Source organism: Podarcis vaucheri, assembly GCF_965113315.1.
Source record: "Podarcis vaucheri genome assembly, chromosome: 7".
Taxonomy (NCBI): domain Eukaryota; kingdom Metazoa; phylum Chordata; class Lepidosauria; order Squamata; family Lacertidae; genus Podarcis; species Podarcis vaucheri.
Genome location: NC_138765.1, coordinates 72,497,886 through 72,510,881, shown reverse-complemented (window position 1 = coordinate 72,510,881; position 12,996 = coordinate 72,497,886). Strand labels below are relative to the sequence as shown.

At 43.8% G+C, this 12,996-nt stretch overlaps 1 protein-coding gene across 5 annotated transcripts in view; it reads left to right on the top strand.

The window, feature by feature from the left end:
- PRDM16 (PR/SET domain 16) overlaps positions 1 to 12,996 on the top strand; it is a 472,000-nt gene that overhangs the window by 254,804 nt on the left and 204,200 nt on the right. For all 5 annotated transcript variants that reach the window (XM_082229835.1, XM_082229837.1, XM_082229838.1 and 2 more), the window contains exon 3: positions 4,264 to 4,314. In XM_082229835.1, the coding sequence (XP_082085961.1) occupies positions 4,264 to 4,314 (51 nt within the window). The remainder of the gene's footprint in view (positions 1 to 4,263; positions 4,315 to 12,996) is intronic.

Genomic DNA, 12,996 nt, shown 5'->3' with positions numbered 1-12,996 from the left:
GGGCCCTGTGTATGGCAATGATCTATAGGATGGGAGGGGCAAAGGGATCCATGTTGGTGGAGGCTGGACCACCCATGATTAGGTGTAGGGAGTAGATTTGCTCCACCACAATTTTTCTGTTGATTGAAGACCTTTATCGGCCCCATGGAAATAAATGGCAGACATTTATGTGCAAGAGAGTAAGTAAATAGATGTCTGAAGGGCCCTGTGAAAGCATAAAAGGGTTGTAACCATTGCTTGTCCAATTCAGAGTAGACCCTTTCAAGTTAATAGACATGGCTAACTTAGGTTCATTAATTTACATAGGTTTGTTCTGAGGAGAACTTAGTTGGATGCAACCTGAGTTCTGCTGGATCAGGCCAGTGGGCCATCTAAACTAACACACTTTTTGGGTTTCCCACAAACATCTGCTTGGCCACTGTGAGAACAGGATACTCAACTAATTGTGCCTGATCCAGAAGGGCTCTTACGTTCTTCTCAGGTTCTCACACTGCCCAGTCAGAGGCTGATGGGAAGTTCTGTAAGTAGGGTCTGAGGACAGCAGCACTCTCCCTACCTGTGATTCCCTGAAACTGGTATTCAGAGGCATGATTCCTCCAACAGTGGAGGTAGAAAACAGCCATCATAGTTGGCAGCCATTGATAGCCTCAACAAATTTGTCTAATTCTCCTTCAAAACCAGGCATGTTGGCAACCACCACTACTTCTCTTAGCTACGTGCTGCTGTGGGAAGAAGTATTTTCTTTTGTCGGCCATAAATCTTTAGGCATTCAGCTTCACAGAATGTCCTGAGTTCTAGTATAGGGAGAAGGAGAGGTAAACTTTCTTCACAATCACAGCACCATGTATAATTTTGCCCACCTCTGCCAGGCCTTCTCTTACTCACCTTTCCCTACACTAAAAAAACAAACAAACCAGCAAACCCCCAATGTTGTGACCTATCTTCATAAGAGAGTTGTCCAACCTCTTGATCATTTTGGCTATCCCTTTCTGAACCTTTTCCCAGCTCTTCAATATCCCTTTTAGAGGCAAAGCAACTAGAATGGACACATTATTCCAAGTGCGCCCTCTCCAGTGAAGGGAGTCTAAATGGCACCACAGTTAGTTGGCAAAGAACAGGTTTTGCCTCAAATGGCTGTTGCCCGTTTCTTTTCTCCAGTTTTGACAATCAAACCTGCTCCTAACTGCAGTATGTGGCAGTGAGGGTGTGTGTGGAACTGCCGGCTCTGTACAGATTCCCCCATGTCACCAAACTGTAGGTGGCTGCTTTTCAATGAAGAACCATTGGAATCTGGACCGACTTCACCCATCCATATTCACCATTGGATCCACCTGGACCAATGAAGTACAGTGGCAGCTCGGGTTAAGAACTTAATTCGTTCTGGAGGTCCGTTTCCGTTCTTAACCCAAAACTGTTCTTAACCTGAGGTACCACTTTAGCTAATGGGGCCTCCTGCCGCCGCCGTGTGATTTCTGTTCTCATCCTGAAGCAAAGTTCTTAACCTGAGGTACTATTCCTGGGTTAGTGGAGTCTGTAACCTGAAGCATCTGTAACCTGAGGAACCACTGTAGTATAAAGGGCTTCCTGTTCTTTCCTGGAGCAACACGGGTTTGTCTCTGACAAAATACTCCTGAGAGTGGACCTGTTGAAAGCAGTGAATCTAAGTTAGTCATGTCCATTAACTTCAGTGGGTCTCCTCTGAGTAGGAATATCATTGGATACGATCCATAGTCATACAGAGCTCTGCCATGATTCTGCATGCTTGCAGCACATCTCTGGTGCCCTGACCCTTTTTGCAAGCAATCAACTGGGATAATTCATGGTTGCCCATCACCTGTTTAGTTTATCACAACATCCCTGCCCTGCTTAGAAACAAATAATTCTTCCTGCAATCCCGCAAGTTCCAAGCATATTCTCATTCCTGCGTTGATAGGAAAGAGGATGAGAATGAGGGGCTTTCTGAAGACCACTTGGTAGGTCATGGCAGAGGTGAAAATCAATCAGGAGTCTTTAAGCAACAGAATGCATGCATGTATATACCATGAGAGAGATAACATGCTAGTTGACGTGCTCATATTGTCCTGCTTATCCCCATAACGAGGGTGCTTTTGAATGGAGTCAGCTTACATATCCAACAGCTCATTGTATGGTAATTAATGGAAATGTAAACCAGGCCTGAGTGTGAGCTAGTGATGCTTGGAGAATTTGATAATTGCAAATTCCAGTATAAAACTCACCTGATCGCAGGCTATAATGTAAACAAGACCTTAGGAGCCAAACCCAAGATCTGCTGGGACGAGAGGAGCTTAGAACAGGCAGGTTTCTGATTGAATTCACTGTGTCAGGCCTCAGTTAGGATACGCTGACTGAAGGTCCTCATCCTGGCTCAGCTGGAGACACACCAGCATAAGTATGCCATCGTGGTTCAGCTGGGGTCAGCTAGCCCAGATAAAGAAAGGTCAGCAGGGTTTGGGGGAAGTCCCCCGAAAGGGGAGTTCCAGGGAATGATGGGACATGGCACGATGGGGTAGAACAGGCTTCCTCAAACTTGGCCCTCCAGATGTTTTTGGCCTACAACTCCCATGCTCCATAGCTAGCAGGACCAGTGGTCAGGGATGATGGAAATTGTAGTCTCAAAACATCTGGAGGGCCGAGTTTGATGAAGCCTGGGGTAGAAGAATACTTGCCCCTGCTTCAATTTCCATTCAGCTCAGTCATGTGACCTGGCAACCCAGGAAAAGTTACAGGGCAAACAGCATGGTGTAAGTCAAACTCTACCTCCAAGACTTGTTACTTCTCTGCCTCCTCACTCCTAAACAGAGTTTGGAAAAGCGGTAAATTACATCACCATAATTTATCCTGCCATAAATTGCACTGGCTTCCTATAGTTTGAATTGCACTGTTAGCTAGCCATCAGTTTTTTTGGTGTGTGTGTTTTTTTGCAGTTCCTGGATACCATGGGCTGGATTTAACTACCTGGTTCCATTAGCAAAAGCCAGTGGAAGGACTTCCACTAGCACAAAGAGTCTTTTCTCCTCCTCCCCCCCCCACCCTGTATGCTCCCACGCCTCTCCTAAATCTGCGCTGGAGGGTTGGGATAACCCCTAGATCAGGCATAGGCAACCTTGGCCCGCCAGATGTTTTGGGACTACAATTCCCATCATCCCTGACCACTGGTCCTGTTAGCTGTGGATCATGCGAGTCGTAGTCCCAAAACATCTGGCGGGCTGAGGTTGCCTATGCCTGCCCTAGATCGAGGCAGGTGCCGGAGGAGGAAAGGGGAGATGGTTCAGTCAGGCAAGCAGGAATACTTGCTCAAACAGAGCAATTCACTGCATTGAGTTCTAACCTATGACTCTGTTCTCGGCTCAAAAACAAAGAAAAGTAACATACTTTTTAAAATGTACATTTTGAGAGGCAATATGTCTAGAAATGCATGTTTTAGCAAAAGCAAATACACTTAGAAATGTGTTCTTTGAGAGGGAAATAATATTTTAAATGTGTATTCAATGTTTTAGTGTGATTTATTTTATTTTTTTTAGTGTGAATTGCAGATTGATGTAGAAATTGAATGGAATGGACTGCAGTGGGAGGGGAACATATGTCAAATGAGAATTAGATTGATTCCCACATCCCTGGAATTCTCTATTCGGTTTGAAGGCCTGGTTTTACCCTGCTTGCGTTCCATCTAGAGACTGGGGAGGAATCCAATTCAGTTTGCATTTAAAAGTGAATCAACCTAATTCAGTTTCCGAAGCGGTATGCGAACTAAAACACAGCCATCCTTTGAACTTGGCCCTTCTCTGAATTTTGTAACACAGTTCTCCAAACAACGTCTGCAGAAACATATATATATGTGTGCAAATGAATGCCTATATTAATGAAGATAATATACATAACATTGTTGCATGTTAGGAGAAATGGTTTTGCCAAAAAAAAACATTTACACCAGGCAAAATTTCACACAAAGAAAATGCCTATATTAAGGGAAATTCGCTGGTGAATTTTCATGAGGGCTTTCCGCAAAATGAAATTGCAAACACATTGATGTGGAAGTGTGGAGAACAGAACTTAAGTTAGGAAAAACGAGATACCCAAACTGACAGATTTACCCATTCCTAGTGCTATCGCTGTATGCAAATCACTGTATGCTTGTTTCCCAGTCTAAAATCATACTTTTACCCGTATTATTTCAATATGATTTGCATTGTCTCACTGCTCCCCAGATCTGCCAAGTGACCTTTGTTTTTGTTTTGCTTTCAGCAAATGCTTACGGATCCTGAGACAGCGTTGCAAGCTGGCTGCATTAAAAAGGTAGGAGAGAAAAAAATGCCTTTTGATCTTGTCCAAGTTGTGCAACTTCTGTATTTGGTTATGACAGGACCTAGACTGCTTCCTTGTTCCAGGGGCGAGGAAGTGGGTGTGATATATGTCTCCTGAATATCCACCTAAATTTGTTGAGCGTGTCGTTTGCATATTGGAACAGGAATGCCCTATTTATTGTGCGGGGGGTTCCGCTTGTGTGTTGTCTGTGGGCTCAGCATGCAGACAGAAAGACAGATTTGCAGGTAGGATGTAGGCCTCAGTTCTGGGTCAAGCTGGACAAAAGTTCAGAAATCCTCTGTGGCACTGAAAATAATTTATTTTATATAAGTAGGTTTCGAGTCCACTCTGTAGAGGCAAATGCGTTGCCTAAAATTTTCGTCTCTCGGAACTCTTCGAAACCATGTGGTCAGCTATACATGCTGGAAGGGGACTGTTGTGACGTTAACATATGGGAGTGCTGGAGGTGAAATAGTTAAACAGGTTACCCAATCAGAACCCAGGGGGGTGGAGTCAGAAGGACTATAAAACCAGCTCTGGGAGGGGCGAAGGGAGAAGTTCATTGGGAGTTGGGTGGTTGATTGGAGTGGGAGTGAATGGGGATAGAGTCTGTGGGTAGGTTGAGTTAGTGTAGTGAAATAAGCTGAGTCAGGAACAGTTAGGAGCTAGGAAGACAAGTAAATATCTGAGAGGTGGTTTAGTGAGTGAGAGCAGGTAGCGGAAGTTATAGGTCTGGATAGGTACCCCATGATTGTAATTGACTGATACCGTTTATGAAACCACACGCTTGCTAAACTGCGATAAATAAAGTTTATGTTCCAATTTAACCCTGACTGGACTCAGAATTTTACCATTTAGGGCCTGGGTGGTGGTAGCGAGAAATAAAGTGGTGGCACAGGGATCAATAGATGGTGAAACGTCCGGGGACCCTGTGTGAGCGCCACAACTGGTATCAGTGAAAACCTTCTCCACCCAAGGTCCAAACAACTGAAAATCAGCTGCAAAGCCCCTTCCAAAGGCTACTTTGCTGGTGACACGGTCACTGCAGTAATCCAGGAAGATGGAAATCTGGATGCAGAGTTCCAGCCCAGAACACCCTTCTTGACAAATGTCCCAGTAGCAGTGAGTCTGCATTTTCAGTGTGGTAGCTTTTCGAATTGAGGGAGTTGGGGCCAGGGCACTTCCTTGTAGGCTAGATTGTCAAGCCATGGGCAGGGCCTGGCCTATGCTGCTGTATCATGTGTGGAGCTTTGCAGATGTTGCTGATTCATGGGCAGAACGTGGAATATGCTACTGAACCAGTGGTGGGGATATTGTGGCTTTGGGTGATCTGAGGACAGGGACTGGCAGATTCCGATGAGTCAGGCATCACGCCTGGCAGATTTTGGTGACAGAGAATCCTGATTCTTGCTGTCTTTCTAGCTTTTAGTACTGGTTTGTTTTGTTTTTTAATTGGACATGAGTTTTAGAGGTCACACCACAGCCACATTCACACCATACATCTACAGCACTACAATACTTGTTGTGGTTGTGGTTGTTGCTTAGTCGTTTAGTCGTGTCTGACTCTTCGTGACCCCATGGACCAGAGCACACCAGGCACTCCGCACTCCTGTCTTCCACTGCCTTCCGCAGTTTGGTCAAACTCATGCTGGTAGCTTCGAGAACACTGTCCAACCATCGCGTCCTCTGTCGTCCCCTTTTCCTTGTGCCCTCCATCTTTCCCAACATCAGGGTCTTTTCCAGGGAGTCTGCTCTTCTCATGAGGTGGCCAAAGTATTGGAGCCTCAGCTTCAGGATCTGTCCTTCTGGTGAGCACTCAGGGGTGATTTCCTTAAGAATAGATAGGTTTGATCTTCTTGCAGACCATGGGACTCTCAAGAGTCTCCTCCAGCACCATAATTCAAAAGCATCAATTCCATACTTAGCAAACCACAACTCCCCGGACTCTTTTGGGGGAAACCATGACATTTTAAAGCAGTATGAATGTGCCCAAAATATATTCTAATCTGACAATGCTAGCAGGGTTATTTGGGATCTCACAGCAGCCCTGCTTACCATTGCCTATTTATTGAATTAGGCCAAATCGTTACATTTATCCCAGCTAAAGTCTATCCAGTTTGCAGTTTTAGTGGAACAACTAACTGAGTTGGAGGGCATGCTTCATTGCATCACCTATCTAGGCAATGGCAACATGTGTTTGCCTAAAGGTGTTCTTTCTATGCTTCACTTTGGCTTATTTTCTTTTTTTTATGAAATCCCATATTTTCGGTAGCATACCTCCAGAGACTTCATTTTAAGAAACCATTGCTGTTTCAGATTGAAAACTAGAGCAACTCTCTCCCTGCCCCCTTTGTATGGCTGTCTTGTTAATGACACTTTCTGAGCTCTGAAAGTTAAAACGAAACACCCGGGCAGCTTCTGCCAAACATTGTGAAACTCTAGATCTGGCTGGCTCCAGAGGCAGTTTGAAAAGAGATACATAGACATATCTATACGCAACACAGTCTATTCCAATTCTCTCCAGGATGAGATGAGGCAAATAATCTTTTCCTTTAGAAGCTAAACTTGAGGGCTGGGGGGGGGGTCCCCACATGAAATGCCCTCTGTTGACCACCCTGTGACCTTGCAGTAGTGCTGAACTTTTTACCTTGTTCATCTCATAACTCATCGGCCATTTGTCTGGACCTCGGAGGGCTCTTATTATCCCAAGCCATGTGGGGACAGTCCTTATTATCATAACCTCATTTATCACCCCCCAAAATGGAATCCCATCCTCCTTGTTTTAGAAGCCACTTTGCAGTTTTCCTGGACTTTCTCATGATGTGTTAGCAATAAGTCCCATTCCATTTGTACCCAGTCAATGTGAGCTTATCTCTAAATGCTTGTTATTGCAATGAGGCACACATACAATTTTTTATTTTGATTTTTTTAAAAAACATCCTCCTTAAATGTCTCACAATTTTTAAAATGTGAACCTACCTAATTTGCATTTCTCAAAGTGATGGTTCATTTGACATGAAACTGAGCTGCTGCTGCTGCTGTTAAATTTATGACCTACCCTTGATCAGCAGGTCTGAGGGCAGGTTATAACAATTAAAAATAAAAAATGATTGATTGGTTTGATTTACTCCATTTCTATGCCGCTTTTCATTCAAATGAAACCCAAAGCAGCTTACAAACAATAAATAAGAATAGCATGATAGAACATAATAAAACATTACGAATACAGCACAAATCATATAGAATAATCAACAAATCATCATATTGAATTAACAAATCACCAGATGGCATTTGTAGGAATAGGGTGGGGCTGTCAAAGCACACATCTTAGGTGTCAATGGTCATGGTAAATATGCATTTCTTCACCATTCAGCAAAAGTTATATGGTGAAGTTTCCAGATGTACCTCTGTGGGGGAGGGGATTCCATGACCTAGGGGGCTGCCACAGAGAAGGCCCTTCTCCAGGAAACCTCTAGAAACTTCTGAGGGAGGTGGAACTATCAAGAAGGCCACCTTTCATGTCACTGGTCCAGGCATCTTCCAGTAAAGATTCAGCAGGTGTCTTCTACATTGGCCTTTAAACATTTGCTGAAAACTGTTTTTTCCTTGCCATTGGGATTATGGAGGCAGTTAAGATAAACTAGTCAGTGATCTATAACCATGTGGCTTTTATTGTGTGTGTACAATTGTTGTAAACCGCTTTGATTTTTTTTAAAAAAAATGTAATTGCCACATACAAGTTATTTATTTATTTTGCTCTAAATAAATAAACAGAGCTATCCAACAAGATTTGCAGTATTCCCGATGTTGCAGTGCTCTTCTCCAACAACAGCAGCAAAAATGCATACTATATCACGGGATTTTTTAAAGGAGAAATTTGCACAGAAATGCATGCAAATATTCATGTAGACTTTGCCATGACGCCCATAAAAAAGACATGAATCTGGTGAAACAGGTTATGTCTGTTAAAATATAACAGCTTAGAGGATCTGCAAAAACCAATTAAACCAATTAGTGAAATAAAAGTGCAGGAGTTATGGGTACAGCAAATTCACATTGGATGCTCATGAGTTCTAGTGTTCTGAAAGAGGGAGGAAAATGTTTCCCTACCTACTTCATGCATGACATCCATAATATTGTACACTTCTATCATGTCATCACTTGCACACCTTTTCTCTCAACTCAGAAGTCCCAAACGCTCCAACCTTTCTTCGTTTAGGGATGTTGTTTCATGGCCTTGATAAGTTTGGTTGCCTTTTTCTGGGCAGGTGTGCAGAAGGATGCAGAACTGAACTGAACAGTGAGGTGGCAGGGAGGAGAGAAGGCCAACTGGACATTCACTATCCACATTTGGGTTGGTTCCTCATTTTCCTGCCTTAATTCACACACACACCCCACCAACTGCAAACATAAACCATGACAATTATAATATTTGACATAGGCTCTAGCCTAAACACATTGTAAAGAAGCACTACCAGCGGTTTATGAGGTGATAAATTTGCTGAAGGCCAGTCGGATTTTGAAGCCAGGCCAACAGAGGTCAAAGCAGTAGGGTAAAGAGTTCAAGTCTAAGCTTAATGGCTTGTGAAGGAACTTGGTGCTAAACAGAAGGAACTACCGCCAGACAGTGGAGAGGAGTAAAGAATGAAAAATTGCCCTGTACCAGTGCCTTTCTCTGCCCTAAAGGTGTGAGCAGAATCCGTCATGTTTGATTTCTGCAAGGGATGCCACAAAGCGGTGCTTAGGTTATAGAGATGAAGACTTAATGAAATGTCTACAAGCCATGATGGCTATGTTTACTACCTTCACTGTTGGACATAGTTTGCCTCTGAATACCAGCCTCTGGAAACTGGAGGTGGGGAGAGGTGGTATTGCGCTCAGGTCTTGCATATGGACTTCCCATAGGTTGACCACTGCGATAACAGGATGCCTGATCCAGCACAGCTCTTCTTACATCCTTAAATCCTCTTCACTGGCTTCAGTGGGCCTGTTCTGAGTAAGGTTACTATTGCATTTCACCCATTTTGTATGGATTTTTTTTTTATCAAGGTGTGCTCCTTACAAAGCAATGCTGGGAAGAGCAGAGGATCCAGGTAGTAATGTCCCTCCAGTGAATGACATAAATCAGGGTTTCCCAAACATGGGTCTCCGGGTGTGTGTTTTTTAGACTACAATTCCCATCATCCCTGACCTCTGGTCCTGCTAGCTAGGGATGATGGGAGTTGTAGTCCAAAAATGGCTGGAAACCTAAGTTTGGGAAACCCTGGGGTAAATCAAAAAGGGAAGGGAGGAAATAAACCTAAAAGGCAGCTCTGTATCCTCTCTGTTTCTAATGTCAGAAAGGGTACCACACTCCCTACTTTTCTAGTGCATGATAAGCCATTTCCAAAGCAAGACCTCTTTCCCCTGGGGGAAAAAAAATGCTTGAAAAATGCAGAGAAGATGGAAGAAAGAAGCATCCATACAGGCCAGTCTAGTGTGGGCTGTTTAATTTTATTTTTCCCAAGCATGATGACTAAAGAACCTTGGAAGACATCTTTCTCCAGTATGCTCTCCCCCCCTTTAGCCTCTGTTTACTTAGAGGGAATCGCCTAAGGGGGCTACTGGAGGAAAAACAGCTGTGGGAGATAATCTATAGAGTTATCTATCTATCACTCTTTGTCAACCCCGTCTCCCCAGAGACCATGCGGAGAGACTTGTAATAAAAAGGCATTGCTTGAAGAGGCTTTAGGGACAAATAAAGAGACATGTTAAGGGCCAGCTGAAATGGATAGGCAACATTATTAAAGCTCAATAGCCGTCTTATCAAAATCAAATAGGATAGACATTTGCCCAAGAAGGTTGTGGGGGTGGGGGGAGGCTCTGAATTTATTCTGTGACTTTCTGGCGAGTCTAGATTTATCCATTAACAAGGAGGAACTCTGTGGGGAGACCGAGAGATAATATTGTCTTTTTAAAAAATAATACAGAGAGATTCAATCTTTAAGATGATAGACCTTTCCTTTCTGCTCGAGTTTGCATTATGAATACTTTTTTAAAGTAATAAATGTGATTAAGGCTATGCAAAATGCAATGAACACGTTGGCGGGGAAAGCCCCTTTTGATATATGCTGACCTTGTTTTCCTGAAGAGCACTGGAGACTGTTGAAGACTGTATTGCAAATAAATAGAAGGGAGAATATCTTTATAGAAATTTGGAGAAATTTTGTTGTTGTTGTTACTTTTATTCTTTTGATGAGCCGAATCCTTTAGCTCTGAGAAACTGCATCCCATATCTAAGCCTGGCAGTTATCGGGGCAGATTTATTCCCAAATTCACTAAATGTCATTGCAGAGAAGCATTAGCAGCCATGGAGCCAATAAATCTCTCTCTGTTTATGTTGCGCAACCACACACACACACACACTCTACAGGTCACCCAAGCCATCTGATACTTGCAGAAGGCATTGTTCAAAAGAAGATGATTGATTGATAATTATGATAATTTGTGAAATCATTATTTGGATATTATAAACATAGCTCACCCCACTGGGAGAGAGTAGAGACATTTTATAGAGGACAGGGCCATCAAAAAAAAGAGAAAGGCCTCCGGTTATAAGGGAGAGAGAAAAGGTTTGCTGGGCCTTCCCCAGTGGGATCTGAGGGGCTGATGAATGATGACCTCAAGGAGTGGGAAATTAGGCTTCAATGGGAAGTCAGGAAGGTAGTTAGAGAAGAGCAGGGGAACTGTTAACTGTCTTTTGTGGAGCAATTATGACTTGGGCCAATTTGCCGAAGGCCTTTGCCACGTTTATAATAACAGTACTAAACACACACACACACACACATTTGGTCTGGAGATTTTAACTTGAGTTGCTCAAAGTTCACAGATTCCCTGCAGTTCCAATGCAGTGCAAAGCAAACCATGATGTTTATTTTGTATCCTCTGAAAAACTCCTTGCACTTATTGGCATCAAATGTTCTCAGTTCTTCTCCTGGTTTTTTTTTTTTGGTGTTTTTTTTAAGTATGCATTCAAAGCTATGGTGCTTGTGAACATATTCATTTGGGGAAGGGTGTGTTATTAAAAATATCAGTCGGGCAGATTTTATGTGTTTGCAGCCAATGGCTATTGCCATATAAATCACACACAAAACAAGGCAGTCAAAGGGTGAGTTTAAACATATCCGTTTTCAGAAGCTGTCAAAACCTGAAATGCTCCTCAAATGAATTAGCGTGGTTTTTGTTTTTGTTTAAAGTGCCTTGATTTTTTTCACTGCTGGGGCTCCTATAAGTAGAGATGTTGGAGAAATCTGAATGAACAAGAGCGGAAATTGCACATGTCTACACAGACAATACATAGTTACCTTGCATTTCATTTGCTTTGAACTGAATGGGGTGCAATAATGTAATGGCAATGCAATTTGCGTAATTACATAAATTACACAAATTGTGCGATTTCGTCACAGCAGACAGTGAGACAAGCAATGTAGATTTTGGTGGGAGATAAACTGCAGTGGAAGTGAAACAGTGCTGCGGACAATGAAGGCGGCAAAACAGAAACCGTCGCCTTCTTCCATCCTTACCTATAGGTAACAAACCTTTCTGCATTGGCCAGCAAACCCTCTGACTTAAAAAGGTAAAGGTAAAGGTACCCCTGCCCGAACGGGCCAGTCTTGACAGACTGTGGGGTTTGTGCGCCCATCTCACATTTATTGGCCGGGGGCCAGCGCTGTCCGGGGACACTTCCGGGTCACGTGGCCAGCGTGACATCGCTGCTCTGGCGAGCCAGAGCCGCACACGGAACGCCGTTTACCTTCCCGCTGGTAAGCGGTACCTATTTATCTACTTGCACCCGGGGGTGCTTTCGAACTGCTAGGTGGGCAGGCGCTGGGACCGAACAGCGGGAGCGCACCCCGCCGCGGGGATTCGAACCGCCGACCTTTCGATCGGCAAGCCCTAGGCGTTGAGGCTTTAGCCCACAGCGCCACCCGCGTCCCACCCCTCTGACTTAGAAACCACTTAACTGGCATGCTAAAAAATTCTTGAATAAATAGCAGAATCTGTCCCTGGGGACTATTAAAATAACGTTACAAGTTTGTGGGGTGCAAGACTCCTCTAAACTCCTGGATCCAGTAAGTGTTATAATTTAATCTAGGTATAGGGTGTTAAACCGGGTGCCAGACACTTAACCCCTGGAGCCAGCAAGTGTTAAAAGAGAACAAAGGGAAAGGTGACAGGCCCTTTTAAGAAAGCAAAAGGGGGGGGGCTTCGGGCCAGACGACAAATGAGTGGGGCACTTCCTCCAGCTCTGAGATAGTTAGAAGGACAAAGCCTGAGTTTTGAGGGTAGGGTTTGCTGTGATGTGTGACCTAGAGGTAAAGATGCGTACTGGAAAAGCAGAGAGAGAGAGAGAGAGAGAGAGAGAGAGAGAGAGAGAGAGAGAGAGAGAGCTGATTTCTGCTTGAATACAAGGCTGCAGCTATGGGGTAAACCAGACCTTTTTGGGTCTCCCCTCAGTCCTAAGTGGAGATGTTGGGGATTGAACTCCTGCATTCAAAGCAGCTGCTCTGACAACGAACCCTGGTCGTTCCCCAAAAGCATAACTGTGAAATATTGAAGAGCTATGTGTTCTGCAGGCCTGACCATGCACTAATTCACATGCACTGCTCCATCACAGTTTTGGATTTTTAAAAT